General features: G+C 44.1%; 1 protein-coding gene and 1 non-coding gene across 2 annotated transcripts; both read right to left on the bottom strand.

Annotated features, from left to right (window-relative positions):
* Nucleotides 1–91: 91 nt before the first annotated feature.
* Nucleotides 92–27,671, bottom strand: LOC111970477 (uncharacterized). Its single transcript, XR_011480639.1, has 3 exons — nt 27,569–27,671; nt 25,112–25,135; nt 92–146 (listed from the first exon to the last, which is right to left on the bottom strand). It is a non-coding gene; the product is annotated as an uncharacterized protein (transcript).
* LOC139022478 (transcription factor 15-like) lies at nt 22,982–24,706 on the bottom strand. Its single transcript, XM_070445774.1, has 2 exons — nt 23,955–24,706; nt 22,982–23,335 (listed from the first exon to the last, which is right to left on the bottom strand). Exons 1-2 carry the CDS (start codon nt 24,450–24,452, stop codon nt 23,270–23,272), a joined length of 564 nt encoding a protein of 187 aa, XP_070301875.1. The 5' UTR covers nt 24,453–24,706; the 3' UTR covers nt 22,982–23,269.
* Nucleotides 27,672–27,830: the final 159 nt, after the last annotated feature.

Below are 27,830 nucleotides of genomic sequence, written 5' to 3'. Positions count from 1 at the left end.
AAGTGTAGAGAAGCAGTGAAGAGTAGGAACAGGGCTTTCAGAATGTTGAAAAGGTCCCATAATTACCAGCAACTGATTCAGTATAAACAAGCACAAGCAGTAAGGGTGATCATTAGGACAGCTAAGAGGGAGTATTGGTGCCGGTTCTGTGGAAACATAGGCAGGACCACTCYTGTGGGAGAGGTATGGGGGATGATTAAGAGGACGAGTGGGATCAAGAGATTGGGATCTCCCTGTGCTGAAAAGTGGGGAGATTGTTGCAGTGAGAGATATGGAGAAGGCAGAGATGTTAGCCCAGGCTTTTGTGAAGGTGCACAGCTCAAAKAATCTGACAGAAGAGGGGCAGCGTGGGAGAGAGAGGGTCTCAGGTGTTCTCAGGTGAGACCTGACGTTGTGACATTGTGAGGTCATTGTTTGCGGATGATGGAGCGATGTGGAAGAGAGGTAGAAATATTACCCATACAGCCAGAAGAGTTCAAGAATCGATTAGTGAGTGTGCAAAGCTGTCATCAAGGCAAAGGGTGGCTACTTTGAAGAATATCAAATATCAAATATATWTTTATTTGTTTTACACTTTTTTGGTTACGACATGATTCCATATGTGTGATTTTATAGTTTTAACGTCTTCACTATTGTTCTGCAATGTAGAAAATAGTCAAAATAAAGAAAACCCCTTGAATGAGTAGGTCTGTCCAAACTTTGGACTGGTACTGTATATGGATCCCCTGCTTTATAAAGGTAGCACATCCCCCTCCTCCCCCTGCTACCCTGTCTCTACAGACTGCAACATAACCTTGTAATACAACATCTGGAGTAGGTTTTAGCCATGTCTCCTGGAGACATATCACATCAGGTTTGGCTGGTAACTCCTCAAAAACTGTTTGAACTCTTACCCATTAGCCATCACACTTCTGGCATTCCATTGAAGGATTAACACCATAATGCAAATTAACCAATACCTGATTCCTGGCTGGACTGATTCTCAATTTTATTGAGGTCATCCTGTACATTTTCCCATGTCAGTCCTGTAATCCAAAGATACCTCACTGCCTGCTTCACTATGATCTTTATCTTTTTAGTCTTTGATTGTAATTTTTCTGTGCAATTGATTGCTGCTGTCACAAATGTAACAACCTTACTCATGTCTCCTCCCAGTCTGTGTTCTGCCCCATTCTGCTCCCTCCATCACGCCCAACCTGCATCTCAATCTGCCCTGGAATACCTRCTCTTCTAGGTGCCCCGATTGTTTCTGTGTGAACTACCATCACTGCTTCTGCATACGAGATGTTACGCTCACTCCTCACCTGTTACACTTCCACCTGTCTTTTCATCACTGAACAACCCCCATACGCTACACTATGTTCTCCATATGCATGTCCTCCCCCACACTTTGCACATCTCCTTTTTGCCGTCCAGTTTGATCCGGCAGGCTACTATCCACCCCACGTTTTCATACCTGCTTGAGTTTGAGCGCATTCTCATACTGTTTAACATTGAAACACACCACAGCTGAAACTTCCATCACAATGAACTTTAGCAGACACAGTCTCTCCTACTTTACTCCCCAAATCCCTAGTCAACGCGATCGGACTCATTGCAGTGAGGCTGAAAATCTTACTTCCCTCAAAAACATGAATGTTAATCGGGTTCTGATGACTTTGACCGGTTCAACTGCTGCCCGTCTGAGAAAGATGTCAAAATGGCTCCTGTTTATGAGCTCTTATTTATGAGCTCTTATTCTTCTTTGTGTGGTTTTCTGGCATACTACACGCTACCGAGGCTGGTCTTCCTTCTTCTGTTTCTCTTATCTAGCCCTTTGTTTCTGCCTACTATTCAGGTGTTTGAATTCGTTWCACATTGTRACACAAAAAGGGAAGGGGAAAATGAAGGGATAAGAATTGCCCTACCAACTAACTCTACACCCATTAAATCTTCACCACTATTCCACTATTTGGCCGTGATCCTACACCAGGCCGACAGCCTGTACTCTGCAGCTGCCACCACAACMTCTATTTTCTGTGATTTATGTTCCATTTCTGCAGTACAGTTGATAACAATGGCTATGAACGCTAAGAAACCAAACTTCCTGAAGCACATGTTACTCCTATCACTCTATCCCTACAGTTAACACACAACTTTTTTCACCRATRCTACACATTCCTTTGTCTTATGCCSTCCTGCACGCTWCTCACATCTAGGAATCTGCCTTCTACACAGTGCTACAACATGACCRTAAGCTTGGCACCTAAAACTGTAATGCGTCTGTGTGTAGCTGGTGTAGATGAGTCAGGCGCGGGACACCAGATATGAGTAATGTATGCAATTTTACTCAACAATAATCACAATACAAGTCAAAATAAATCCAAGGCCACAATAACAGACCGCAATACAATAAACAATCACTCATAAACAAACATGGGGGAACAGAGGGTTAAATACTGAACAAGTAATTGGGGGATTAAAACCAGGTGTGTAAGACAAGGACAAAACCACATGGATAAGCCAGAAGGCAAGGACCCGTTCTCTCAAAAAATCTCACTACCACTGGGCCAGAATCATCGTTGTCATCATTGGGACAAAGTACAGACTCGGAGATCAAACTCTGGGAATTTGTTCAATAGAAACAAAAGTGTCTATTGGACAACTCCAGGTGGGTCCCGCCCTGTTTCGTTCCGTTAGCTTCTGTTAGGTTCTGTTTGGTTCCCAGTGAATAGAGCACGCCAGCTTGTAGTCCTAAAAAATTTAAATAAGTTAACTCTGGTTCGTTCAGCCATTTCGATGGAGAAAATTAATGGGGAAAGAATAGGGTTTTGGGATAAACGCTGAAAATAAGGTCTGAGGAGATCTTATACTTTTTATAAAAAACTTCCAAAAACTCCCTTAATTTTCCCATAGGGTTTGTCCAATGAACCATGGTGGACAATGGCGCACAAGGCATCACCGGGGGTACACTACCTGCCCTCCATGACACCCATAGCACMCAATGTCACAGGAAGGCCAAAAAGATCATTAAGAACTACAACCACCCGAGGCACTGCCTGTTCACACCGCTACCATCCAGAAAGCGAGGTCAGTACTTCTATCTCAAGGCCATCAGACCGCTAAACAGCAATCACTAACTCAGAGAGGCTGCTGCCTACATTGAGACCCAATCACTGGCCACTTTAATAAATTAATCACTAGTCACTTTAAACAATGGCACTTTAAATAATGCCACTTTAATAATGTTTACATATCTTACATTACTCATATCATATGTATATACTGTATTTTATACCATCTATTGCAACTTGTCTATGCCGCTCGGCCATCGCTCATCCATATATTTATATGTACATATTCTCATTCACCCCTTTAGATTTGTGTGTATTAGGTTGTTGTTGGGGAATTGTTAGATTACTTGTTAGATATTACTGCACTGTCGGAACTAGAAGCACAAGCATTTCGCTACACTCGCATTAACATCTGCTAACTGTGTGTATGTGACCAATAAACTTTTATTTTATTTGAGTTAGTGCCTTAAAAAGACAGCATTACTATTGCTCTCCATACACCACTGAATGTATTTATCTTTCACAAGTGTGTGTTTGTAGACTTGATGAACAGACTGAAGGATTTTTATAGATCATGATAATCGTCAGGAAAATAATTCAATGTTGTGGCAATATCCACAGTGTGCATGGGATTTAGAACCAAACTGAACAACATTTTACTTAACGCATAAATAGTATGTAACGTCGGCCTATACGACCTAGCAAAAACCCAAACAGTAAGCAGAGAGCGGAAATTAGTGTTTGTCCTTTATATATTTTAAAAGTCCAATGTAGCCGTTTTATCTCAATATCAAATCATTTCTGGGTAACAATCAAGTACCTTACTGTGATTTTWTTTTAAATTAAAATGTTCCAAAATAAACTAAAATTGCTTCTTAGCAAAGAGCAATTTCTCAAGCAAAGATTTTGCTGGGACTGTCACCAAAATGGTCTGAGTGGGAAGGGGAAAACTGAAAACTAGCTGTTATTGGTAGAGAGGTTTGGAACTTCTTCTTCGTGTGAGTTTCCGGCAGACTAGACACTGTGTTGCGTATTGCTACCTTTCTCAGGTTGGAGTGTGGATTGCACATTTTGGTCCCCCCAAAAAAGGGGAATGGGAAAATCTTAAATTGCACCACCATCTAACTCTGGCCTGCACCTATACACTATCCCAAAAAGCATGCCACTCCATCTCGCTACTTTGGCCCTAAACAATCCTACACCAGGCTATCAGCCTGGGAGGATGGAACCCCTCCCCTCCAAACTTCCTGTAGGTCTTCTGCACTAAAATCTCTCACACCCAAATATTTCTCTGTTGCTGCAACTACCACATCTGTCTTCGGGGTATTTCCGCTCCATCAGTGCAGTGCAGTTGATCACCATGGCTATAAACGCAAGAAATCCAACCTTACTGAAACTCATCCAACTCACTGGGGGGATCCCAGTCGAATCATCACCTCCTTGGGCTATCCTCTACTCTCTTCACTACCTCAGCATAGGAAACTTCCTGCCCAAACTCTGGCAATCTCAACATGTCGCTCTCTCACAGGGCACTTCGGATCCCCAGCTGCATGGGTTCCCCCACAGTTGATACACAGTGCATTCTCTATCCCAACTGTACCAAAACACTGTAGCGGGTTCGAAACATAGGCCCTCACAGTATAGAAAATATAACCTAACCTGACCTTATCTGGCAGCTTCATTAAATAGTACCCACAAAACACCAGTCTCAATGTCAACAGTGACAATGTCAACAGACTCCGGGATTGCTGGCATTCTAGGCAGAGTTGCGAAGAAAAAGCCATATCTCAGACTGGCCAATAAAAATATATGATTAAGATGGGCAAAAGAACACAGACACTGGACAGAGGAACTCTGCCTAAAAGGCCATCATCMCGGAGTCGCCTCTTCACTGTCAACGTTGAGACTGGTGTTTTGTGGGTACTATTTAATGAAGAAACCAGTTGAGGACTTGTGAGGCGTCTGTTTCTCAAACGAGACACTCTAATATACTTGTCCTCTTGCTCAGTTGTGCAGCAGAGGCCTCCCACTCCTCTTTCTATTCTGGTTAGAGCTGTTTCGACAAAATGGCGCCAGAGGAAATGGCAACAGTTTTACGGGCGCCCAACCAATTGTGCTATTATGTGTTTTTTTTTGCATTATTTGTAACTTATTTTGTACATAATGTTTCTGCCACCGTATCTTACGGGCAAGAAAAGAGCTTCTGGATATCAGGAACAGCGATCACTCACCTCGGATTAGACAAATATTTTCTTCAAAACAACAAGACGCACAAGATGTTCTCCAAACACCCGGCAGGGCCAACATCCCCGTTATTTGCATGAGGAAGCGACGCAGGTACAGAGGACAAAGAGCCGGATGCCTGGTCAGGACCCGGAAAAGGCGAGTGGGAAAGCTGCCGTTACCGTCAATACAACTGCCTACAACTCAACATCCTACCAACGGACATCAAAACTGTAATATCCTATGTTTCACGGAATCGTGGTGAATGAACATGGATATCAGCTAGCGGATACACGCTGCACGGCAAGATAGAACAGCACACTCTCGGTAAGACGGGGGGGGGCTGTGGATATTTGTAAACAACAGCTGGTGCACGAGATCTAAGGAAGTCTCTAGATTTTGCTCGCCTGAAGTAGAGTATATGTATAAATTGCAGGCCACACTACTTGCCTAGAGAGTTTCAGCTATACTTTTTCGTGGCTGTTATTTACCACCACAGACAGATGCTGCACTAGACCGCACTCAGTCAGCTTATAAGAAATAAGCAACGGAAACCTCACCCAGAGGCGGCGCTCCTATGGCCGGAGACTTTAATGAGGGAAACTTAAATCAGTTCTACCAATTCTATCAACATGTATGTGCAACCGAGGGAAAAAATTCTAGATCACCTACTCACACACAGAGACGCGTACAAGCTCTCTCCATTTTGTAAATCCGACCACAACTCTATCGACTGTAACAGAAACGAGAGCACGCAGTGTGGCTCTATAAAAGTGGTTAATAAACAGATGCTAAACTACAGACTGATTTGCTATACAGACGAGACATGTTCCCGCGGATTCTTCGATGGTGAGAGAACACCACATCAGTCACTGGCTTTATCAATAAGTGCATAGAACGTCGTCCCCACAGTGACTGTACGTACATACCCAACCAGAAGCCATGGATTACAGGCAACATTCGCACTGAGCTAAAGGGTAGAGCTGCCGCTTTCAAGTGCAGGTCTCTAACCAGGAAGTTAACAGAAATCCTGCTATGCCTCCGTCGAACATCAACAGGCCAAGCGTCAATACAGGGCTAAGATTGAATCATACTACACCAACTCCGATGCTCGTCTTTGTGGCAGGGCTTGCAAACTATTACAGACTACAAAGGGAAGCCACAGCACGAGCTACCCAGTGACACGAGCCTACCAGACGAGCTAAATCACTTCTATGCTCGCTTCGAGGCAAGCAACACTGAGGCATGCATGAGAGCATCAGCTGTTCCGGTGACTGTGTGATCACGCTCTCGTAGCCACGTGAGTAAGACTTTAAACAGGTCAACATACACAGGCTGTGGGGCCAGATGGATTACCAGGACGTGTGCTCTGGGCATGTGCTGACCAACTGGCAGGTGTCTTCACTGACATTTTCAACATGTCCCTGATTGAGTCTGTTATACCAACATGTTTCAAGCAGCCCACCATAGTCCCTGTGCCCAAGAACACAAAGGCAACCTGCCTAAATGACTACAGACCCGTAGCACTCACGTCCATAGCCATGAAGTGTTTGAAAGGTTGGTAAGGCTCACATCAGCACCATTATCCAGAAACCCTAGACCAACTCCAATTTGCATACCACCCAAACAGATCCACAGATGATGCAATCTCTATTGCACTCCACACTGCCCTTCCCACCTGGACAAAAGGACACTTATGTGAGAAGCTATTAATTGACTACAGCTCAGCGTTCAACACCATAGTACCCTAAAAAGCTCATCACTAAGCTAGTTCCTGGGACTAAACACCTCTCTCTGCAACTGGATCCTGGACTTCCTGATGGGCCACTACAGAGGGTAGTGTGTACGGCCCAGTACATCACTGGGGCTAAGTTGCCTGCCATCCAGGACCTCTACACCAGGCGTTGTCAGAGGAAGGCCCTAAAAATTGCAAAGACCCCAGCCACCCCAGTCATAGACTGTTCTCTCCGCTACCGCATGGCATGCGGTACTGGAGAGCCAAGTCTAGGACAAAAAGGCTTCTCAACAGTTTTTACTCCTGAACAGGTAATCAAATGGCTACCCGGACTATTTGCATTGTGTGCCCCCCCAACCCCTCTTTTTACGCTGCTGCTACTCTCTGTTTATCATATATGCATAGTCACTTTAACTATACATTTATGCACATACTACCTCAATTGGGCCGACAAACCAGTGCTTGCGCACATTGGCTWACCGGGCTATCTGCATTGTGTTCCACCCGCCAACCCCTCTTTTACGCTACTGCTACTCTGCTACTCTCATCATGTATGTATAGTCACTTTAACCATATCTACATGTGCATACTACCTCAATCAGCCTGACTAACCGGTGTCTGTATGTAGCCTCGCTACTTCTATAGCCTCGCTACTGTATWTAGCCTGTCTTTTTACTGTTGTTTWATTTCTTTACCTACCTATTGTTCACCTAATACCTTTTTTTGCACTATTGGTTAGAGCCTGTAAGTAAGCATTTCACTGAATACCTGTTGTATTCAGCGCACATGACAAATAAACTTTGATTTGATTTGCTGTTCTGTGAAGGGAGTAGGACACAGCGTTGTACGAGATCTTCAGTTTCTTGGAAATTTCTCGCATGGAATAGCCTTCATTTTTCAGAACAAGAACAGACTGACGAGTTTCAGAAGAAAGATCTTTGTTTCTGTCCATTTTGAGCCTGTAATCGAACCCACAAATGCTGATGCTCCAGATACTCAACTAGTCTAAAGAAGGCCAGTTTTATTGCTTCTTTAATCAGAACAAAAGTTTTCAGCTGTGCTAACATAATTGCAAAARGGTTTTCTAATGATCAATTATCATTTAAAAATGATAAACTTGGGTTAGCTAACACAACGTGCCATTGGAACACAGGAGTGATGGTAGCTGATAATGKGCCTCTGTACGCCTATGTAGATATGCCATTAAAAAATCTGCCGTTTCCAGCTACAATAGTCACTTACAACATTAACAATGTCTACACTTTATTTCTTATCAATTTGATGTTATTTTAATGGACARAACTTTTGAACGGTGGTGTATATATACAACACAGGATATCATGTTTTTGACAGCACTGGGCCTTTAAGTAGTTGGTTCACCAACTACTCWGATAGAGTTCAGTGTGTCAAACTGGAGGGCCTGTTGTCTGGAACTCTGGCAGTCTCCATGGGGGTGCCACAGGGTTCAATTCTCGGGCCGACTCTTTTCGGTGTATATATCAATGATGTCGCTCTTGCTGCTGGTGATTCTCTGATCCAGCTCTACGCAGACGACACCATTCTGTATACATCTGGCTCTTATTTAGAAACTGTACTGTACTGTACTGTAAATCTCCAATCGAGCTTCAACGCTATACAACACTCCTTCCGTGGCCTTCAACTGCTTTTAAATGCTAGTAAAACTAAGTGCATGCTATTCAACCGATTGCTGCCCGCACCCTCCCACACTACTAGCATCACTACTCTGGACGGTTCTGACCTAGAATATGTGGACAACTACAAATACCTAGGTGTCTGGTTAGACTGTAAACTCTCCTTCCAGACTCACATTAAGCATCTCAATCCAAATTAAATCTAGAATCGGCTTCCTATTTTGGAGCAAAGCCTCCTTCACTCATGCCACCAAACATACCTCGTAAAACTGACTATCCTACCGATCCTTGACTTTGGCGATGTCATTTACAAAATAGCCCCAACACTCTACTCAGCAAACTGGATGTAGTCTATCACAGTGCCATCCGTTTTATCACCAAAGCCCATATACTACCCACCACTGCGACCTTGTATGCTCTTGTTGTCTGGCCCTCACTACATATCCGTCGCCAAACCCCTGGCTCCAGGGCTCTATAAGTCTTTGCTAGGTAAAGCCCCGCCTTATCTCAGCTCACTGGTCACATAGCAACACACACCCGTAGCACGCACTCCAGCAGGTATATTGCACTGGTCATCCCCCAAGCCAACACTTCCTTTGGCTGCCTTTCCTTCCAGTTCTCTGCTGCCAATGACTGGAACGAATTGCAAAAATCTCTGAAGCTGGAGTCTTATATCTCCCTCTCTAACTTTAAGCATCAGCTGTCAGAGCAGTTTACCAATCACTKTACYTRTACACAGCCAATCTGTAAATAGCCCACCCGACTACCTCATCCCCAWATTATTACTTACCCTCTTKCTCTTTTGCACCCCAGTATCTCTACTTGCACATCATCATCTGCACATCTATCACTCCAGTATTAATGCCTAATTGTAATTATTTTCAYCTCTAGGGCCTATTTATTGCCTACCTCCCTACTCTTCTACATTTGCACACACTGTACATAGGTTTTTCTATTTTTMTTTTATTTTGTGTTATTGACTGTACGTTTGTTTGTGTAACTCTGTGTTGTTGTTTTTGTCGCACTGCTTTGCTTTATCTTTGCCAGGTCGCAGTTGTAAATGAGAACTTGTTCTCAACTGGCCTACCTGGTAAATAAAGGTAAAATAAAAAGAGGCAGCTGGACATGTATCATCAACTAACAGACAACAGTCAAATGGTAATTAATTCAAAGAGCAATGAATAAAAACATAATTATAATATAGTTGCATTAAACAAATGTGCAATTTTCTTTACACCCCACTCCAGAGCATAGATAGACCTTATAACATCCCAGAAACGTTATTTAGGCTGCACCACAAGGGGGCAACATGTAACTTGCATCTGTGAATGCTCTGCCAGTGAGTTAAAAGAAGGCTACAGTAGGCTAACTGAACCTAGCTGTGCCCACACACAGTTGTAAATGTGTGTTGTGTTGCTGTCCCCTTTTGGTTATGCTGGCCACTTCCCACTTCAAAATGGTTAGGTTAGACTGGATCCATGTCACCATGCTGCTTGCAGATGTTTCAGATATACGTCTAGACGTTTGTCCGGACAATTCTTAAGAACAACAATAAACACCCTCACAGCAATTATCCCACATTATGTAGGGTTTTATTTTGTTTCTGTAACTGAGGCTATTCATTGCGGTCTTTGGGTCCTTGGGGTCCTTGATTGAGGATATCCTCCTAACAGTTGCTCCTGGTGTTAAAATGAAATGTGGCCCACCTTATCTTACGTTTTAGATGTCTAGTCATCTACCCAGCCAGAAGAGTTTCCAAGCTACTGTAAAAACTAAAATAAAACACACACATTGGAACTGGTGGGAAAGTGTCAGCCATCGCTGTCCTGAGTGACAACAAAATGATCAGATTTATAGGCTCTTAGACCTCATTTTACACATTTAAGTCATTCACACCATCTAATGTCGAAGTTAGGATATACAGAAAATAGTTGGTCAATGAGTGTACGGCACAGAGTTACACTTTTGTGGTGATGCAACCATTAGATACACGTAAAGTTTACAAGAGAGGAAAAGAACGTTAAACAACACGACCTGCATTCCATTTCCTGATTTATTCATTCTAACATTGAGATGTATAGAAGACTCATAAAATTGGTAGATGGAGGTCAAGGCCCGTATTCATAAAGCGCCTCAGAGTGGTGATCTAGGATATTTTRTTTTATTTTAGATCGTAATGAATAAGATGGCATGGACAGGAGGGGCCTGACCCTCCTGTCCCAGCACTCCTGCTCATGCGCAAAACAACAAAGAATAACTATGCCATGATGGATGGTTACTTCCTCCTGAAGGGCTGCTTGTGCACTCATATTTTTTAATAATTTGACAGGGAAGAAATCAGGCTAGAAATTAGCCGCCTTTTCACCTCTGCATTAAGGACCCCACCCTGGGTCTGAGGCCCAGCGGCAGAAGTGTGAGCCAGGGACACACGGCAATCAGGGCCCGGCCCCGGCAGACTGACATTGTCTCTGGGCTAATGTCTCAGAGCATTCATTCCCTTCCTCACACTGTAGAGAAACAATAGCCCACAGRGTGTCCGTCGGGTGGAGAGTGTGTCAACAGTATCGCTTCTACGATACGCGCCCACACACACCCACGCACGCACACACACACACACACATGCACGCACACATTGTATCCCTCCCTCTGTCTGGCTCTGGTTGGGACTGCTTGGCTGGATTGGGTGGCTCCCCACCCTCCTACCATGGAAAAAAGGATCATAAAAAATCGGAAGCAGCGTATCCAAAGCCATGTCTCATGAAAGGGCCGCAGTGCCGTGTCTGATGGTGATTAGCTCTCCTGACATGCAAGTTGGCCAGGAAGCTTTAAGTTGAATGGGGGGGGGGGGGGGGCAAGCGCCCTGGTCGATTGTCTGAGATACAGCAGCATAAGTGTTTGTTTTGGTCGAAGCATGGTGGAGGGCACTGAATCACAATATTAGCCTCATGTATTTGTCCCATGGTTTCCTTAGCAAATGTCTAGCAGATGGGAATTGAGGAATTGATGCATTGGGACTCGTTGACAAGACAATTTACTTCTAAATGTATATGATCCTTTTATTCCGTCCTAACCCCATGGCAGTTAAATGTTCTGTTCTCAATGACGTACAGGTTGCTGCTTTAAATATCTGCTCTTCGTCAACTTACTCGGTAAAATAAAGGTAAGCAACAATAAAAACAACAGCCTCCATGCCTGGCGGTATTACAGTACAGGTTGCCATACTGTTACAGTGTAACATCTTTTCTCCTGTAACCTTATCAGCTGTTAGGGACTTGGTGTTACAGTTTATCCCTCTAGACTTGTATAATACATGATGGAATGCCAGGCTTTCCCACCCAGGAATTAAAATTAGAAGCTGGACATCTGGACCCCAGCTCTGCAGGCTGATGTCAGTACTGGCACTGACCCAGGACTTGCTGGCCCCACAGGGAGGGCCTCTGCCGTGTTGGCTGCTCCGGCTTTTCCTTCCTGTTCCTCCGTGACATCTTCCTGCCTTGGGGCCCTCTGGGAGCCATTTGAAGGGGCCCTTGTGGRCCCAAGACCCAGACTTTCAGGATAAGATCAGGCAGCAGCAGCTTCTATTTAGATTTGTTTTGACAGCATATCAGTTTCAAATACTATTTGAAATTGTTCATATATTTGAGCGTTTGCTTTAGTGTGCCTGGAGTGCCAGGTGGGCGTGGTTTAGGACTCTTCCATTGGTTCCATTGCAACCAGGCAAGCTCACTTGAGCCCAACTACAGTATTAGAAATGTTTTCGAATATTGTTTGAACTCAGCAGATAGAGAGGGGAGTGGGACTGGGAGTGTTTTTATGCAAGTGCGCAATTATTTGGACGTTCTTCATGGGTTACGGCTGTAACGTAACGCACCACTGCAATGCCACTTTGTGACACCTGTCATTTACAGTAATGTAGTAATTTTGGTGACATGACAACATTCCAAATCTGATAATGGTAACTAACTAACTGCAAATATAGATTTTTTTTGTTCTTACATTATCAGTTGAGGTAACCAACTATTCAAACAAGATTACCTCGTGTGTTATGGAGAAAAGACATATAAGTCAATATGACAGCAATAAGTTGTCTTTATGACAGATGATTATAAAAAAAAAAAAGCTAAATCACAACTTGCACCAGTTTAGAAGTGCTTACAAAGCAACAACTCCCCTCTTAAAAACGCCCCCCCCATCCCCCCATACCGCTCCAGCTCCGGAGACTAGACTTGTGATTTACACCATTAATATATCAGCAGCTGTGTTTTGCTCGACACAGGCTGCTAGGTGATATTAGGTGTGACTGATCAATAGCACATGTGCATTAAAAGCCCGCGAGATTCACTRTAACACACCAGTGCCAAAGAACACCCTGCAACTTACTGCTTACTTGGATCCTTTGCAGCTCTTGAAATGCAGCTTCAATACATTCTAAGCTAAAATCMTTGAATGGTTTTCTACTCTAARTGCACTGTACTGCAGACCTGAGAATTGATAGACTTGTGGATCTGCAACTCAAACATGTAATTTGTTCAGTTATAACACTTTACTTAAAGGAAAGTTCCACTCAAAAACTATCTTTTGGTATTTGTTTCATTAGTCCACTGTTGATATAGTCCCAACAAATGTTGCATGTCACCAATCARGTTTCCAAGATATAGAACTTTCAAGATATAGAACTTTCAAAATACAGAAAGGCACAATGCTATGGAAGAAGCATGGGGAAGTAACAGTGGACGTGCATTGATACTTGAAATGGAATTATGGCATTATGACATTTTTCAGGAATGRATGCTATCAACCAATTAGCATCCAGGATTCAACCAACCCGTTTTATAATGGCCATCATAAACCGGGCCGTTCGAGCCCTGGATGCCGATTGGCTGAAAACCGTGGTATACATGTAACCAGGTCAAAAATTMCRACCTATGATTCGCAATGCKCCCATGTAGGGAAACAGAGCCTGCGAGAAAAGCTCTGTGGCTTCAGGCWATTCGGGGTGGGAGAGTGGGAAATGTGGGGWCCCRGTGCCCAAGTAGTCTACACGTAGCTATGTGTATGGGAAACATTTCATCACAGGTAAGACGTTTAACTTGTTTAGTATAGTCCGTTTGTAACTGCACTCACAACTTGTAGTTGTATAGTCCGTTTGTTTGTGTTGTTGGTCTTGTCTAGCTTAATGTYCTGGCGGTAGCTAGCAAGGACTCAATCACATGGCTGCTAGCAACATCATGAAAATGGGCATGAGAGAAGCTACAATATTATGTTTTTTCTAAGTAGGGAGAATGCTCTGCAGAAGGCAATGTTGAAAAGTCATCTTTAGACAWATTGTACTTTTTTTAAATGTAGTTTTGCAATTGGCTAAAACAAGCATACAACAAAAAAAATGGAGGTCAAGGCCCGTATTCATAAAACCTGACCTTGAAAAAGGTCAGGTTTTTGCTGAGACAATGGGGTAACCTAGGTAACCACAGGTTGTTTTCCCCACAGGCAGGTGTTCTATCTACCGACTGGGACTATACCACCCCTAAGGGTTGTTCTTATGCACAATGCGAAACTGAGTTATTATACCACATACCCTTGAGGTGCCTTCTTGCATTAAGAAAAAAAAAATCACCTTGTCGGCTTGGGTTTTCAAACCGGCAAGCTTTTGGTTAGTGGCCCAACTCTAACCATAAATAGAACAGTAAACAAGTAGTTTTGGTTATACCCAGTTTATAAAAGCAATAAGGCACCTCAGGGATTTGTGGTATATGGCCAACATATACTCTGCGTTGTGTCATGCATAAGAACAGCCCTTAGCCGTGGTATATTGGCCATATGCCACACCTCCTTGGGCCTTATTGCTTAATTAGGCTTTAACTAAGTAAGTAGCCTTGCACGAGTGAGCTGGAATGGCTCATAGGAGCACGAGCCTCTCCTGCTTCTGTAGCATGTGGCAGCTTGATGTACAAGTAATCAAATCAAATCACCTTTTATTTGTCACATGTGCAGAACTGGTAGACCTTACAGTGAAATGCTTACTTACAAGCCCTTAATTAATCAACAATGCAGTTTTAAKAAAATAGAGTTAAGAAAATATTTACTAAATAAACTAAAGTAAAAAATAAATGAAAAGTAACACAATAAAATAACAATAATGAGGCTATATACAGGGGGTACCGGTACAGAGTCAATGTGTGGGGGTACATGTTAGTTGAAGTAATTTGTACATGTACASTGGGGCAAAAAAGTATTTAGTCAGCCACCAATTGTGCAAGTTCTCCCACTTAAAAAGATGAGAGAGGCCTGTAATTTTCATCATAGGTACACTTCAACTATGACAGACAAAATGAGAAAAAGAAATCCAGAAAATCACATTGTAGGATTTTTTATGAATTTATTTGCAAATTATGGTGGAAAATAAGTATTTGGTCACCTACAAACAAGCAAGATTTCTGGCTCTCACAGACCTGTAACTTCTTCTTTAAGAGGCTCCTCTGTCCTCCACTCGTTACCTGTATTAATGGCACCTGTTTGAACTTGTTATCCGTATAAAAGACACCTGTCCACAACCTCAAACAGTCACACTCCAAACTCCACTATGGCCAAGACCAAAGAGCTGTCAAAGGACACCAGAAACAAAATTGTAGACCTGCACCAGGCTGGGAAGACTGAATCTGCAATAGGTAAGCAGCTTGGTTTGAAGAAATTATTAGGAAATGGAAGACATACAAGACCACTGATAATTTCCCTCGATCTGGGGCTCCACGCAAGATCTCACCCCGTGGGGTCAAAATGATCACAADAACGGTGAGCAAAAATCCCAGAACCACACGGGGGGACCTAGTGAATGACCTGCAGAGAGCTGGGACCAAAGTAACAAAGCCTACCATCAGTAACACACTACGCCRCCAGGGACTCAAATCCTGCAGTGCCAGACTCTTGTCTAGGGGTTTTGTCCATCTATGGGGATTTGGTATGGTCTAGAGGATTGTAGGTTTATGGTGGCCTGGATTGGTTCCCAATCAGAGACAGCTGTTACTCGTTGTCTCTGATTGGGGAGCCTATTTAGGTTGCCATTTTCCATGTTGGTTTTGTGGATAGTTGTTTTGTATTGTAGCACCTTACAGGACTGTTTCGATTTTYGTTTATTCACTTTGTTATTTTGTATTTAGTGTTCAGTTTTTTCAATAAAGCATGAACAATTACCACGCTGCGTTTTGGTCCGATCCTTCCTGTTCATCAGACGAAGAAGATCGTTACAGAACTACCCACCACCAACAGACCAAGCAGCGTGGTATGGAGGAGCAGAGGATTCAGGACTCCTGGACTTGGGAGGAGATATTGGACGGTAARGGACCCTGGAGACAGGCTGGGGAATATCGCCACCCGAAAGAAGAACTGGAGGCGGCGAAAGCTGAGCGGCGGCGTTATGAGTCAAGGCAGCGCAGCAAGCACGAGAGGCAGCCCCCCCAATTTTTTKGGGAGGGGCACATGGGGAGTTTGGCGGAGTCAGGCGATAGACCTGAGCCAACTCCCCGTGCTTACCGGAAGCAGCGTAGTACTGGTCAGGCACCGTGTTATGCAGTGAAGCGCACGGTATCGCCAGTGCGCGCTCATAGCCCTATAGCGCTATAGGCCTCCGTGTCTCCGGGGCGCTGGGAGGGTGCTGTTCGTCCTATGCCTATGCTCTGCCCGTGCCGGGGCGAAAGTGGGCATTGAGCCTAATGGAGAGGTGCGAGCGGTAAGCACCAGATCTCCAGTGCTCCCCCACAGCCCGGTTCGACCTGTGCCTGCACTCTGGAGGGGCCGGGCTAAAGTGGGCATTCAGCCTGGAGGAGTGGTGCCAAGGCTGCGTACCAGGGCTCCAGTGCTCCCCCACAGCCCGGTTCATCCGGTGCCTTCTCTGCGCACCAGGCCTCCTGTAGGTCTCCCCAGCCTGGTGGGCCCTGTGGCAGCCCCACGCACTAGGCTGTCTCTGCATCTCCTCCCTCCAGAGTCTTCCTCCAGTCCGGACCCTCCAGCGACRCCCTCCTGTCCGGACCCTCCAGCGACGCCCTCCTGTCCGGAGCCGCCAGAGTCGCCCTCCTGTCCGGGGCCCGCTGCAAGGGTCCCCAGTCCGGGGTCGACGGCGAGGGTCCCCGCTCCAGAGGCGCCACCTAAGTGGGCCAAGACGAAGGTGGAGCGGGGTCCACGTCCCGCGCCAGAGCCGCCACTGCGGATAGATGCCCACCCAGACCCTCCCCTATATCTTCAGGTTTTGCGGCCGGAGTCCGCACCTTTAGGGGGGGGGGGGTACTGTCACGCCCTGACTTATATTGTTTTCTTAATTTTTTGGTTAGGTCAGGGTGTGACAAGGGTGGTTTGTTTAGTTTTGTATTTGTCGAGTGTTTTTGTCTTGTCTAGGGTTTTTGCTATCTATGGGGATTGGTATGGTTTAGGTGATTGTAGGTTTATGGTGGCCGGGATTGGTTCCCAATCAGAGAGCTGTTTCTCATTGTCTCTGATTGGGGAGTCTATTTAGGTTGCCATTTTTCCATGTTGGTTTTGTGTGGTAGTTGTTAAAGCATGAACACTTACCACGCTGCGTTTTTGGTCCGATCCTTCCTGTTCATCAGACGAAGAAGATGGTTACACTATGACTATGGTGACTGGAGTCTGACAATTTTTAGGGCCTCCTCTGACACCGCCTGGGTAGAGTCCTGGATGGCCGGAAGCTTGTCACCGGTGATGTACTGGGTGCACTACCCTCTGTACTGGGCGCAGTACACTTCCTCCAGGAAGTCCAGGATCCAGTTGCAGAGGAAGGTGTTTAGCCTCAGGGTCCTTAGCTTAGTGATGAGCTTTGAGGGCACTATGGTGTTGAACGCTGAGCTGTAGTCAAGAATAGCCTTCTCACATAGGTGTTCCTTTTGTCCAGTGGAAAAGGGCAGTGTAGAATGAATACAGAAAGGGCAGTGTGGAGTACAATAGATATTGCATCATCTGTGGATCTGTTGGTGCGGTATGCAAATTGGAGTGGGTCTAGGGTTTCTAAGATTATGGTGTTGATGTGAGCCATGACCAGCCTTTCAAAGCATTTCATGGCTACAGACATGAGTGCTACGGTTTGGTAGTCATTTAGACAGGTTACCTTAGTGTGCTTGGCACAGGCACTATGGTGGTCTGCTTCAAACATGTTGTATAACAGACTCAGACAGGAGAGGGTGAAAATGTCAGTGAAGACCACTTGACAGTTGGTCGGCGCATGCTCGGAGTACACGTCTTGGTAATCCATCTGGCCCAGCGGCCTTGTGAATGTTGACCTGTTTAAAGCTCTTACTCACATCGGCTGCAGAGAGTGTGATTCCACAGTCATCCGGACCAGCTGATGCTCTCATGCATGTTTCAGTGTTTCTTGCCTCGAAGCGAGCATAGAGGTTATTTAGCTCGTCTGGTAGGTTAGTGTCACTGGGCAGCTCTCGGTTGTGCTTCCCTTTGTAGTCTGTAATAGTTTGCAAGCCCTGCYACATCCCACGAGTGTCGGAGCCGGTGTGGTACGATTCGATCTTAGTTCTGTATTGACACATGGCATGTTTGATGGTTCGTCGGCGGGCATAGTGGGTTAGAGTCCCGCTCCTTGAAAGCGGCAGCTCTACCGTTTAGCTCAGTGCRAATGTCGCCTGTAATCTATGGCTTCTGGTTAGGGTATGTACGTACTTTCACTGTGGGGACGACGTCCTCGGTGAACTTATTGATAAAGCCAGTGACTGAAGTGGTGTACTCCTTAATACCATCGGAAGAGTCCCGGAACATATTCCAGTCTGTGCTAGCAAAACAGTCCTATCGTTTAGCATCTGTTTCATCTGACCACTTTTTTATAGACCGATTCACTGGTGCTTCCTGCTTTAATTTTTTTGCTTATAAGCAGGAATCAGGAGGATAGAGTTTTGGTCAGATTTGCCAAATGGAGGGTGAGGGAGAGCTTTGTGTGTGKWGTAATGGTGGTGTGCAAATGTTTTCCCTCTGGTTGCACATTTAACATGCTGATAGAAATTCGGTAAAACTGATTTACGTTTCCCTGCATTTAAGTCACCGGCCACCAAGAGCCTCTGGGCTAGCCTTTTCTTGTTTGCATATGGTGGAATACAGCTCATTGAGTGTGGTTTTAGTGCCAACTTCGCTCTGTGGTGGTATGTAGACAGCTACGAAAAATACAGATAACTCTCTAGGTAGATAGTGTGGTCTACAGCTTATTATGAGATGCTCTACCTCAGGCAAGCAAAACGTTGAGACTTCCTTAGATATCGTGCACCAGCTGTTGTTTACATAAATGCATAGGCCCCGGCCTGGTCACGGCTCACATCAACAGCATCCTCCTGGATACCCTAGACCTACTCCAATTCGCATACCGCCCCAACAGATCCACAGATGACGCAATCTCAATTGCACTCCACTGCCCTTTCCCACCTGGACAAAAGGAACACATATGTGAGAATGCTGTTCATTGACTACAGCTCAGCGTTCAACACCATAGTGCCCACGAAGCTCATCACTAAGCTAAGGACCCTGGGACTAAACACCTCCCTCAGCAACTGGATCCTGGACTTCCTGACAGGCCGTCCCCAGGGGGTAAGGGTAGTTAACAACATGTCTGCCACGCTGATCTTCAACACTGGGGCCCCTCAGGGGTGTGTACTTAGTCCCCTCCTGTACTCCACGACTGCATGGCCAAACACGAGTCCAACACCATCATTAAGTTTGCTGACGACACAACAGTGGTAGGCCTGATCACCGACAACAATGAGACAGCCTATAGGGAGGAGGTCAGAGAACTGGCAGTGTGGTGCCAGGACAACAACCTCTCCCTCAATGTGAGCAAGACAAAGGAGCTGATCGTGGACTACAGGAAAAGGCAGGCCAAACAGGACCCCATTAACATCAGCAGGGCTGTAGTGGAGCGGGACAAGAGTTTCAAGTCCACATCACCAATGATCTATCATGGTCCGAACACACCAAGACAGTTGTGAAGAGGGCACGACAAAACATTTTCTCCCTCAGGAGACTGAAAACATTTGGCATGGGTCCCCAGATCCTCAAAAAGTTCTACAGCTGCACCATCGAGAGCATCCTGACTGTTTGCATCACCACCTGGTATGGCAACTGCTCGGCATCTGACCATAAGGCGCTACAGAAGGTAGTGCGTACGGCACAGTACATCACTGGGGCCAAGCTTACTGCAATCCAGGACCTATATAATAGGCGGTGTCAGAGGAAAGCCCAAATTGTCAGAGACTCCAGTCACCCAAGTCATAGACTGTTTTCTCTGCTACCGTACCCGGAGCGCCAAGTCTAGGACCAAAACGCTCCTTAACAACTTCTACCCCCAAGCCATAAGACTGCTGAACAATTAATCAAATGGCCACCGGAATATTAATTTGACCCCCCCTCCATTTGTTTTGTACACTGCTGCTACTCGCTGTTTATGCGTARTCACTTCACCCCTACCTACATGTACAAATTCACTCTAACCTGTACCCCCGCACACTGACTCGGTACCGGTACCTCCTGTATATAGCCTCGTTATTGTTAWGTTATTRTGTTAGTTTTTATTATTTTTTACTTTAGTTTATTTGGTAATATCTCTTCTTGAACTGCACTGTTGGTTAAGGGCTTGTAAGTAAGCATTTCACAGTAAGGTCTACACTTGTTGTATTCGGCGCATGTGACAAATAAAGTTTGATTTGATAGGACGCTAGTCTATCGCAGAGCCTTACCCCCAATCTCCTTAATGCTGAGCGCCCGGCAAAATGCATCAAGTCCCATTTTTACAGTCTTTGTATGACTTGGCCAGTGATTGAAGTCCCAACCTTCCAATCTCAGGGTAGACACTACAACCAAAAGCCCCTGAGTTGGTTGAGGCTTTAACTAAAGTGCTACCAATTGTTCAGCTCACTACCTTTAACCATCATTTCCTGATATTGGGCATCGGTTCAGCAATGTGCCACACGTTTAGATGGTTTCCATGAGTAATCATTAGTCTTGACAATAGATCTACTCATGTTGCCTTTCCTGTTTTCCCCTTTAACTTTGTACAGCAAATTCAGAGAATGATGATTCGGAGTGAATAATGTTTTCCTCACACACTTTGCTATGTCCTATCCTTACTAGGCTCAAAAGGCCCTTGGTTGGCCACTTTAGAATCGGCCAGCTTAGCTATTTTGGAAAGGCCCCATYTCACACTTCCTTTCAGAGATTCCTTAGCATTGCTCAAGGCAAATCTGTACTTAAATTTCCCATATATACTTTATCTTCAAACAATTCACTACATCACCTTGTTGGTGGACATTTCGGTAGCCCTTTCCACTCCTGTCATCACGTAAACGGGTTGAAAATGGCAGATTTTGTCATTGTTAAACGCCTAAATTGGAACGCAGTCACTGTACAGTAACATGCTATACATGACGTCAGAGTTCCGGTTTTCCGCTTCACAGTTCTGTATGGTTTTTGACTAACAAACGTTATAAACTTGGGCGTGCGAAGATCCCCCCCCCATCCCTCCCACTAATTGTGCTACTTTTGCACATTTGTTGTTCTCTGAGTGAGGGAAATGCTGTAAATTGAGAGAAGTCRATGTGTTCTGAAAGATGAGACATTTAGGATTATAATAAATACAGCTTTGACGTCATACAAGCAAACCACACACCCGTGAGTCCAAATGTGCACATCACATTTCCATATTTGAAAACGAATGTAATTTACAGTATCAACGTTTATGATCGCTATGTTTGATCCACAGTTAAAAGGATGACTGACATGTGTTATACCCTGCCTGGGTTGTCCTGAACAGAATGAGCCTATGTTTGATCCACAGTTAAAGAGACTGACATGTGTTATACCCTGCCTGGGTTGTCCTGAAAAGAATGAGCCTATGTTTGATCCACAGTTAAAAAGGAGGACTGACTGTGTTATACCCTGCCTGGGTTGTCCTGAACAGAATGAGCCTATGTTTGATCCACAGTTAAAAGGAGACTGACATGTGTTATACCCTGCCTGGGTTGTCCTGAACAGAATGAGCCTATGTTTGATCCACAGTTAAAAGGAGGACTGACATGTGTTATACCCTGCCTGGGTTGTCCTGAACAGAATGAGCCTATGTTTGATCCACAGTTAAAAGGAGGACTGACATGTGTTATACCCTGCCTGGGTTGTCCTGAACAGAATGAGCCTATGTTTGATCCACAGTTAAAAGGATGACTACATGTGTTATACCGCCTGGGTTCCTGAACAGAATGAGCCTATGTTTGATCCACAGTTAAAAGGAGACTGACATGTGTTATACCCTGCCTGGGTTGTCCTGAACAGAATGAGCCTATGTTTGATCCACAGTTAAAAGGAGGACTGACATGTGTTATACCTGCCTGGGTTGTCCTGAACAGAATGACGCTATGTTTGATCCACAGTTAAAAGGAGGACTGACATGTGTTAATCCTGCCTGGGTTGTCCTGAACCAGAATGAGCCTATGTTTGTCGTGTTGCATGCAGCGGAACACACTCATGTCATGACTCCATTCTATTAGCACCAAAATTACAATATGTTTGTCTGAAGTGCCTTTTGAAAGCCTAACACTGTAAGATCATATTTTATMACTTGTTAACCAACTTCATAACCATGTTGGCAAGAGAATAAGCTTTCAAATGATTCCCACCTGACCCAGTTTGCAATTTATAATGGAGCGTTTTTGGATTGCGTAAAGAAAAACAGTAATTGTGTGATTGTGGGGAATCTGGGCTGTGTTCCTATCAAAGCTAGGAGAGTTTAAAAAAAATCACCTTATTGTTGAAGGCTCTTTCCTTGAGTCATATAAATACATTGAAATTAGTTAAGAACTGTGCACAGTTTGGAGAGGTGTGTGGCCAATTGGAGACACCAGTTAGACCTCTGTCAAACCCCTGTAATCGTTTTTTTCTTATCTTGCACCTATTCCAAAATGTCAATGAATATTATTTTTATGTTACTGAATGTATCCAGAGTATTTTGAGATTTAGTTTTTGCCAAATGCTGTGAAAAGTACAGTAAATKTAAAATGCACTTAAAATCAACAGTGTAATGTTTGGATTCAGTCTTGTGTCAGGTAAACTGTTGTGTCTTAACCTTTGGTGTGTTAATTTCCCCATAATCTCCAAAGTGTTTTCTTTCAATTGCTACCATGGTCATGCATATGCTTTTTATTGTTATTATGTTAGAAACATTTCAATATGGCCCAATTTCCACAAGTGTAAGGGGTTAAACCATATGAAAACATCACCACAAATGTGTTGGTATGAGGGGCTGAAATTAGACTAGGGACAACAACAACTATGTAAAAATATATTTAATTTCAAAGCAAAATACAAAAGGGTGTTGAAAAGGCAACCAAATAGTCTCATGTGTTCGTCCAAAATCACATTTCATCAAACCAGCATTATGAGAGGAACATTCATTTCTCAAGCAAACACATTCCTGATACTCATTTTTGACAGTCTTTTTCCGAAGTTCGAAGGCATTCTGGCCAATGTGTCGGTCTGTGTAGGAGTAGGTGTGATAGCTGGAGTTTTTCCCTGAGGTGCGGACTTGAACTAAACCATCCTTGGAGTTTGAGAGTTGTCTATCTTCGGTTCATTCGTAGTGCACGGGTTGCATGCATTTTCAGACAACCCCGACCATCTTTCCCCTGCAAAAAATAAATGTCATGTTAGGTCAATGTTATTCATTAACATCAGAATTGATTTCTGGAAAATTCTAAAGCAGGAACCATCTGCGACCAATATATGAATACTAAATGCATCTTTGTCTTTGGCTGAAATCCATGCTCATTCTCCCTTGTGGATAATACAAATAGTTTAGTGAAATCTAATGTCATTGATATCAACAAACCCTTCCTCGGTTTTTCCTTTAAAGGATATCTAAGCAGACTGAAAATTATATTAATAAATGCACGATGTCCCAACAGGGATCATTTTCCATTTGTGTGTTCTCTCTCAAGAAGCTGTTTGACAGATTTGAGCATGTTTGACAAATTGCCCTTAACTGATGGATGCCCATTATGATGAATCTTCAAGTGACATGGTAAGAAAGTATTTAACAAAATAGGCCTAGTATTGTTTTTATGCCATACTATCATTGTGAAATTACTATTTTTGGAAAAACCGAGGAATAACATGATGCAATACTAGCTGTCAAAGGTGCCACGCGCCCACTTCAGAACCATAGGCTACTGCCTGTCTACTACGTAAAATAAGTTAAATATATTTGAAATTCATACTWGACATAGCACTGTCATGCACGCTTACCCTTTTCCGCTGGTTGCTCAAGCAAAAGGTGCAGATTGTTCTGGGTTGCTTCCCCTCGCCATCTCCTTGCACGCGATACACTGCACTCAAGCACGGCTGCCCATCCTCGCACCCGTCCCCAAGGACAAGAATGTTGGCCAAATGCGAGATGTAGCTGGACGCCAACCGGAGCGTTTCAATTTTGGAGAGCTTTCTGTCCACCGGCTCCGTGGGTATGAGTGTCCGGAGCGCGGTGAAGGCGGTGTTGACGCTTTGGGTCCGGTCTCGCTCCCTGGCGTTGGCTGTGTTGCGCTGTTTGACCACAACAACCCCACCGACTCCCACCACGCGGGAAATCTGCCGACAAGTCTTCTCTGAAGAGACACAGCATCCATAGCTCTGGTCCGAGCTGCCGTCGCTCCCGCTGCGGTTCCCCTCGTCGTCCGACATCATGTTGAAGTCAGGAGGATATGAGGAGAAGGGGTAAGTTGCCACCGGCCGAAGCATGGTAGAGGCCATGGTAAACTAAAGTATAATGAAACTATTCCCTAGAGAAGCCAACAGTTTAATTTGTGGGCATGGACAGCCGTGGAGACCAGAACGTGCATAAGAATTCCCCCTCGAATAAGAAAAAAATGTTTTGACATATCCCCGTAGGATGGTGTGGCCGGATGGTCAACAGTGAGTGTGTGTAAACGTGCTTGAGTGAGCTCTTATAGCCTACTGTAGCTCTTCAGCAGAAGGGGAGGGGTTGTTCAGGCAAACCAATCTGTCCAAAAGGACCAATAACTGTCCAAAAGAAACAATTTCCCTCCAAAATTATTATAGACTATAAACAACTTTTATAATTTTAATAGGTCAGTATCATTTTCAGAAATTAAAGCATAATTTACATGATATGGTGGAGTTTCAATTTAAACACTGTTTGACACTGGAGGCTGCTTTTGCCATTTAATTATGCACCACAATCCAAAAAATAGCTATTGTTATGAGAAAAACCTGTTGTCCAACATTGCACTAATTTAAATTGGCCTACTACCATTGTTGGATATTCAAAATATGTAATTAGTGTGATTATGCAAAAAGGATGGTGTGGCACTCAAACAATCCTTTATATAAAAATGTAGGTTTTGGTCAACAAGGACCTACTTAAGATATAAAAAGGTAAGTGCACTTACCAAAACTGCTAGAAAGCAAGCAATCTGAAACCACAACAAATTGTTTATTATGTAGGCCCAAGTATACACATTACAGTTTATTATCATGTGATCAAACTAAAGTAGGCCTAGGATCATTGACAAGGGGGTTCTAAACTCTATCTCCTCTTACAAATAATAACATGTTACTTAAAGCATCCAGGTATGATGCTTTTTAAGTTATGTATAACTTCACAACATTACAATGTCTTATAACAAGGTATATGTTATGTCTCTCTATGGGTATTAGTCTAAAGCCCCTGTGACAGATTCTGTCCTCAGAGGCCAACCTAAGAGTGGCACAACGGTGAGCCCTGGTTAGTTTGTTTAAAGGGTTAAGTGAGCTGGGTAAATAAACAGGCAGCAGATGCTGGAGGTGATCAAGCCCTCCACTTTCTCTGGTTGCAGCCCCAAATGGCACCCTATTCCCTATATAGTGCACTACTTTTGATGGATCCTAATAAAAAAGTAGTGCACTATAAAGGGAATAGGGTGCCGTTCGGGATGCACACATGGAGTGCGGAAAAGCAAATGGCTTCCAGATTCTCTGGTGTGTGCCATCAAAAGGCCTGTTTGGCTTGCTTTACAAACACAACCTCTGACACATCGAACCACCGGCAGACCCTGCTGGCTCTGGCACTAGCTCAGCTGCACCAACAATGGTGACCTGCAGAAGACCCGGTGCCCACTCATAAACTGGGACACCACAAGCCAAGGTTATTTTTACTGCTCCTCAGCCGGCAGCAACACGACCCCTTACTCACTTTCCCCCAGCTCACAGTTTGGAACCGTAAATACTTTGCCCCCCCCCCCCGCACCAAGGAATACCACTTCAAACTTGAGGTAATTAACTAAGGGATATTTAGTTTGCAGTCACAGTGTGCTCCAAATTAGTGTTTGTAGGTGTACAATGAGAAGGTGGTATTTAAGTGCAATTTATAGACTATGGTGCAAAAAGTTATTGGTAATTTTTTAGGACAGAAAAATAAGAAATAAAAAACGACATTTGCAAGAAACCACGAGTTGTGACCATTACATGACAAAAGAAAGTGAAAAACAAGATAACGTTTTTAAGTGATGTCTGTATAGGCAGGCAGCTGAACAGTGTGTCACAACAGGCCTGACAAATAGGTCCCTTTAGGACAATACACCAACTCCTCCTGACTGTTTTCTCTCTTGTACAACTCCTGCACTGTTTTGAGTGATGTTATGGTGACCACATCGTGAGTCAGACCCAATATTGTAATAGAGCCAGCAGAGCGCTGCCATGATGACCCGCTAGGGTTAGATACTCTCTGTAGTCAGGCGTGTTGACTCATGGAAGCCTCGGAGAAAACCGATGAAACCCCGACCCAGAGCAGCTCTAGCCTGGTCCCAGATCTGTTTGTGCTGTCTTGCCAACACCTGTGGTCATGAAGTCATCACACACTCTTAGATAAAAAGGTTATATCTCAAACCTTAAAGGGTTTTTCGACTGTCCTCGTAGGAGAACCCTTTGAAGAAAACGTTTTAGTTCCAGGTAGAACCATTTTGGGTTCTATGTAGAATCCTTTCCACAGAGGGTTCTACATGGAACCCAAACGGGTTATACCTCGAACCAAAAAGGATTCTCCAATGGGGACAGCTGAAGAACCCTTTTTTCTAAGAGTGTAGAAGTTGGCAAGACAACACAAACAGATCTAGAACCAGGCTAGAGTAGCTACACCGAATATCACCCTGCCAGCTGCAGCTCTCCTAGAATATTGGGGGCATACAATAGATTTTAATATTGACAATACTTCCAGCATGAGGTTTTTGTACAGAAAAGTAAATGCAGTGGTAGGATATGAGGTCTGAATAACATTTCAGGTGCCTATATCACTCATTTAGAGAGACTGCTCCAATAGAAGTGGTTATTGCTGCAAACATCACACCGTTTTTGTGGAGGAGGTGCATCATGATGATGTTTGTATTTAACAGAATGTCGCTGCCCCTCCATTTGTTTGTGTTGTTTGTCTTGGCTAGCTTAATGTTCTAGTCAGTAGCTAGCTAGCACTCACACACGTGGCTGCTTGGGATGCTAKGAAGAAGGCAATAACCACTGTCATGTTTTTGCTGTGGGCCAATGGAGTAACCTAGTTAACCTTGTTTTCCCCAAGGCGGCTAGGTTACTCCATTGGCCCACAGCAAAAACATGACATTTTTCAAACACAATTTTCTTGTTGTCTGCTTATTTAAATCAATGACAAAACTACATTTAAGAAAAGTACAACATGTCTAAAGATGACTTTTCAACATTGCCTTCTTCCTAGCATCCCAAGCAGCCACGTGTGTGAGTGCTAGCTAGCTACTGACTAGAACATTAAGCTAGCCAAGACAAACAACACAAACAAATGGACTATACAGTCAGCTAGAAATAGTGAGTGGAGTTACAAACGGACTATACTAAACAAGTCTTACCTGTGATGAAATGTTTCCCACACACATAGCTACGTGTAGCCTACTTGGGCACCGGGACCCCACATTTCCCACTCTCCCACCCTGAATAGCCTGAAGCCACAGGGCTTTTCTCGCAGGCTCTGTTTCCCTACGTGGGAAATGTTATTTTCCCCCAATTTGTGGGCGTGGTCGAGGGAAATTCCTTATTATTATGGGAATACTGACTGGGACTATTTAATGCTGAAACACATCAGTTGTCATTGTTATTATATACCGTATTAAA

The sequence above is a fragment of the Salvelinus sp. IW2-2015 genome, linkage group LG11, assembly GCF_002910315.2.
Source record: "Salvelinus sp. IW2-2015 linkage group LG11, ASM291031v2, whole genome shotgun sequence".
In the NCBI taxonomy this organism is placed as follows: domain Eukaryota; kingdom Metazoa; phylum Chordata; class Actinopteri; order Salmoniformes; family Salmonidae; genus Salvelinus; species Salvelinus sp. IW2-2015.
Note: the sequence above shows the minus strand (reverse complement) of the source record. Positions and strands in the feature narration are given on the sequence as shown.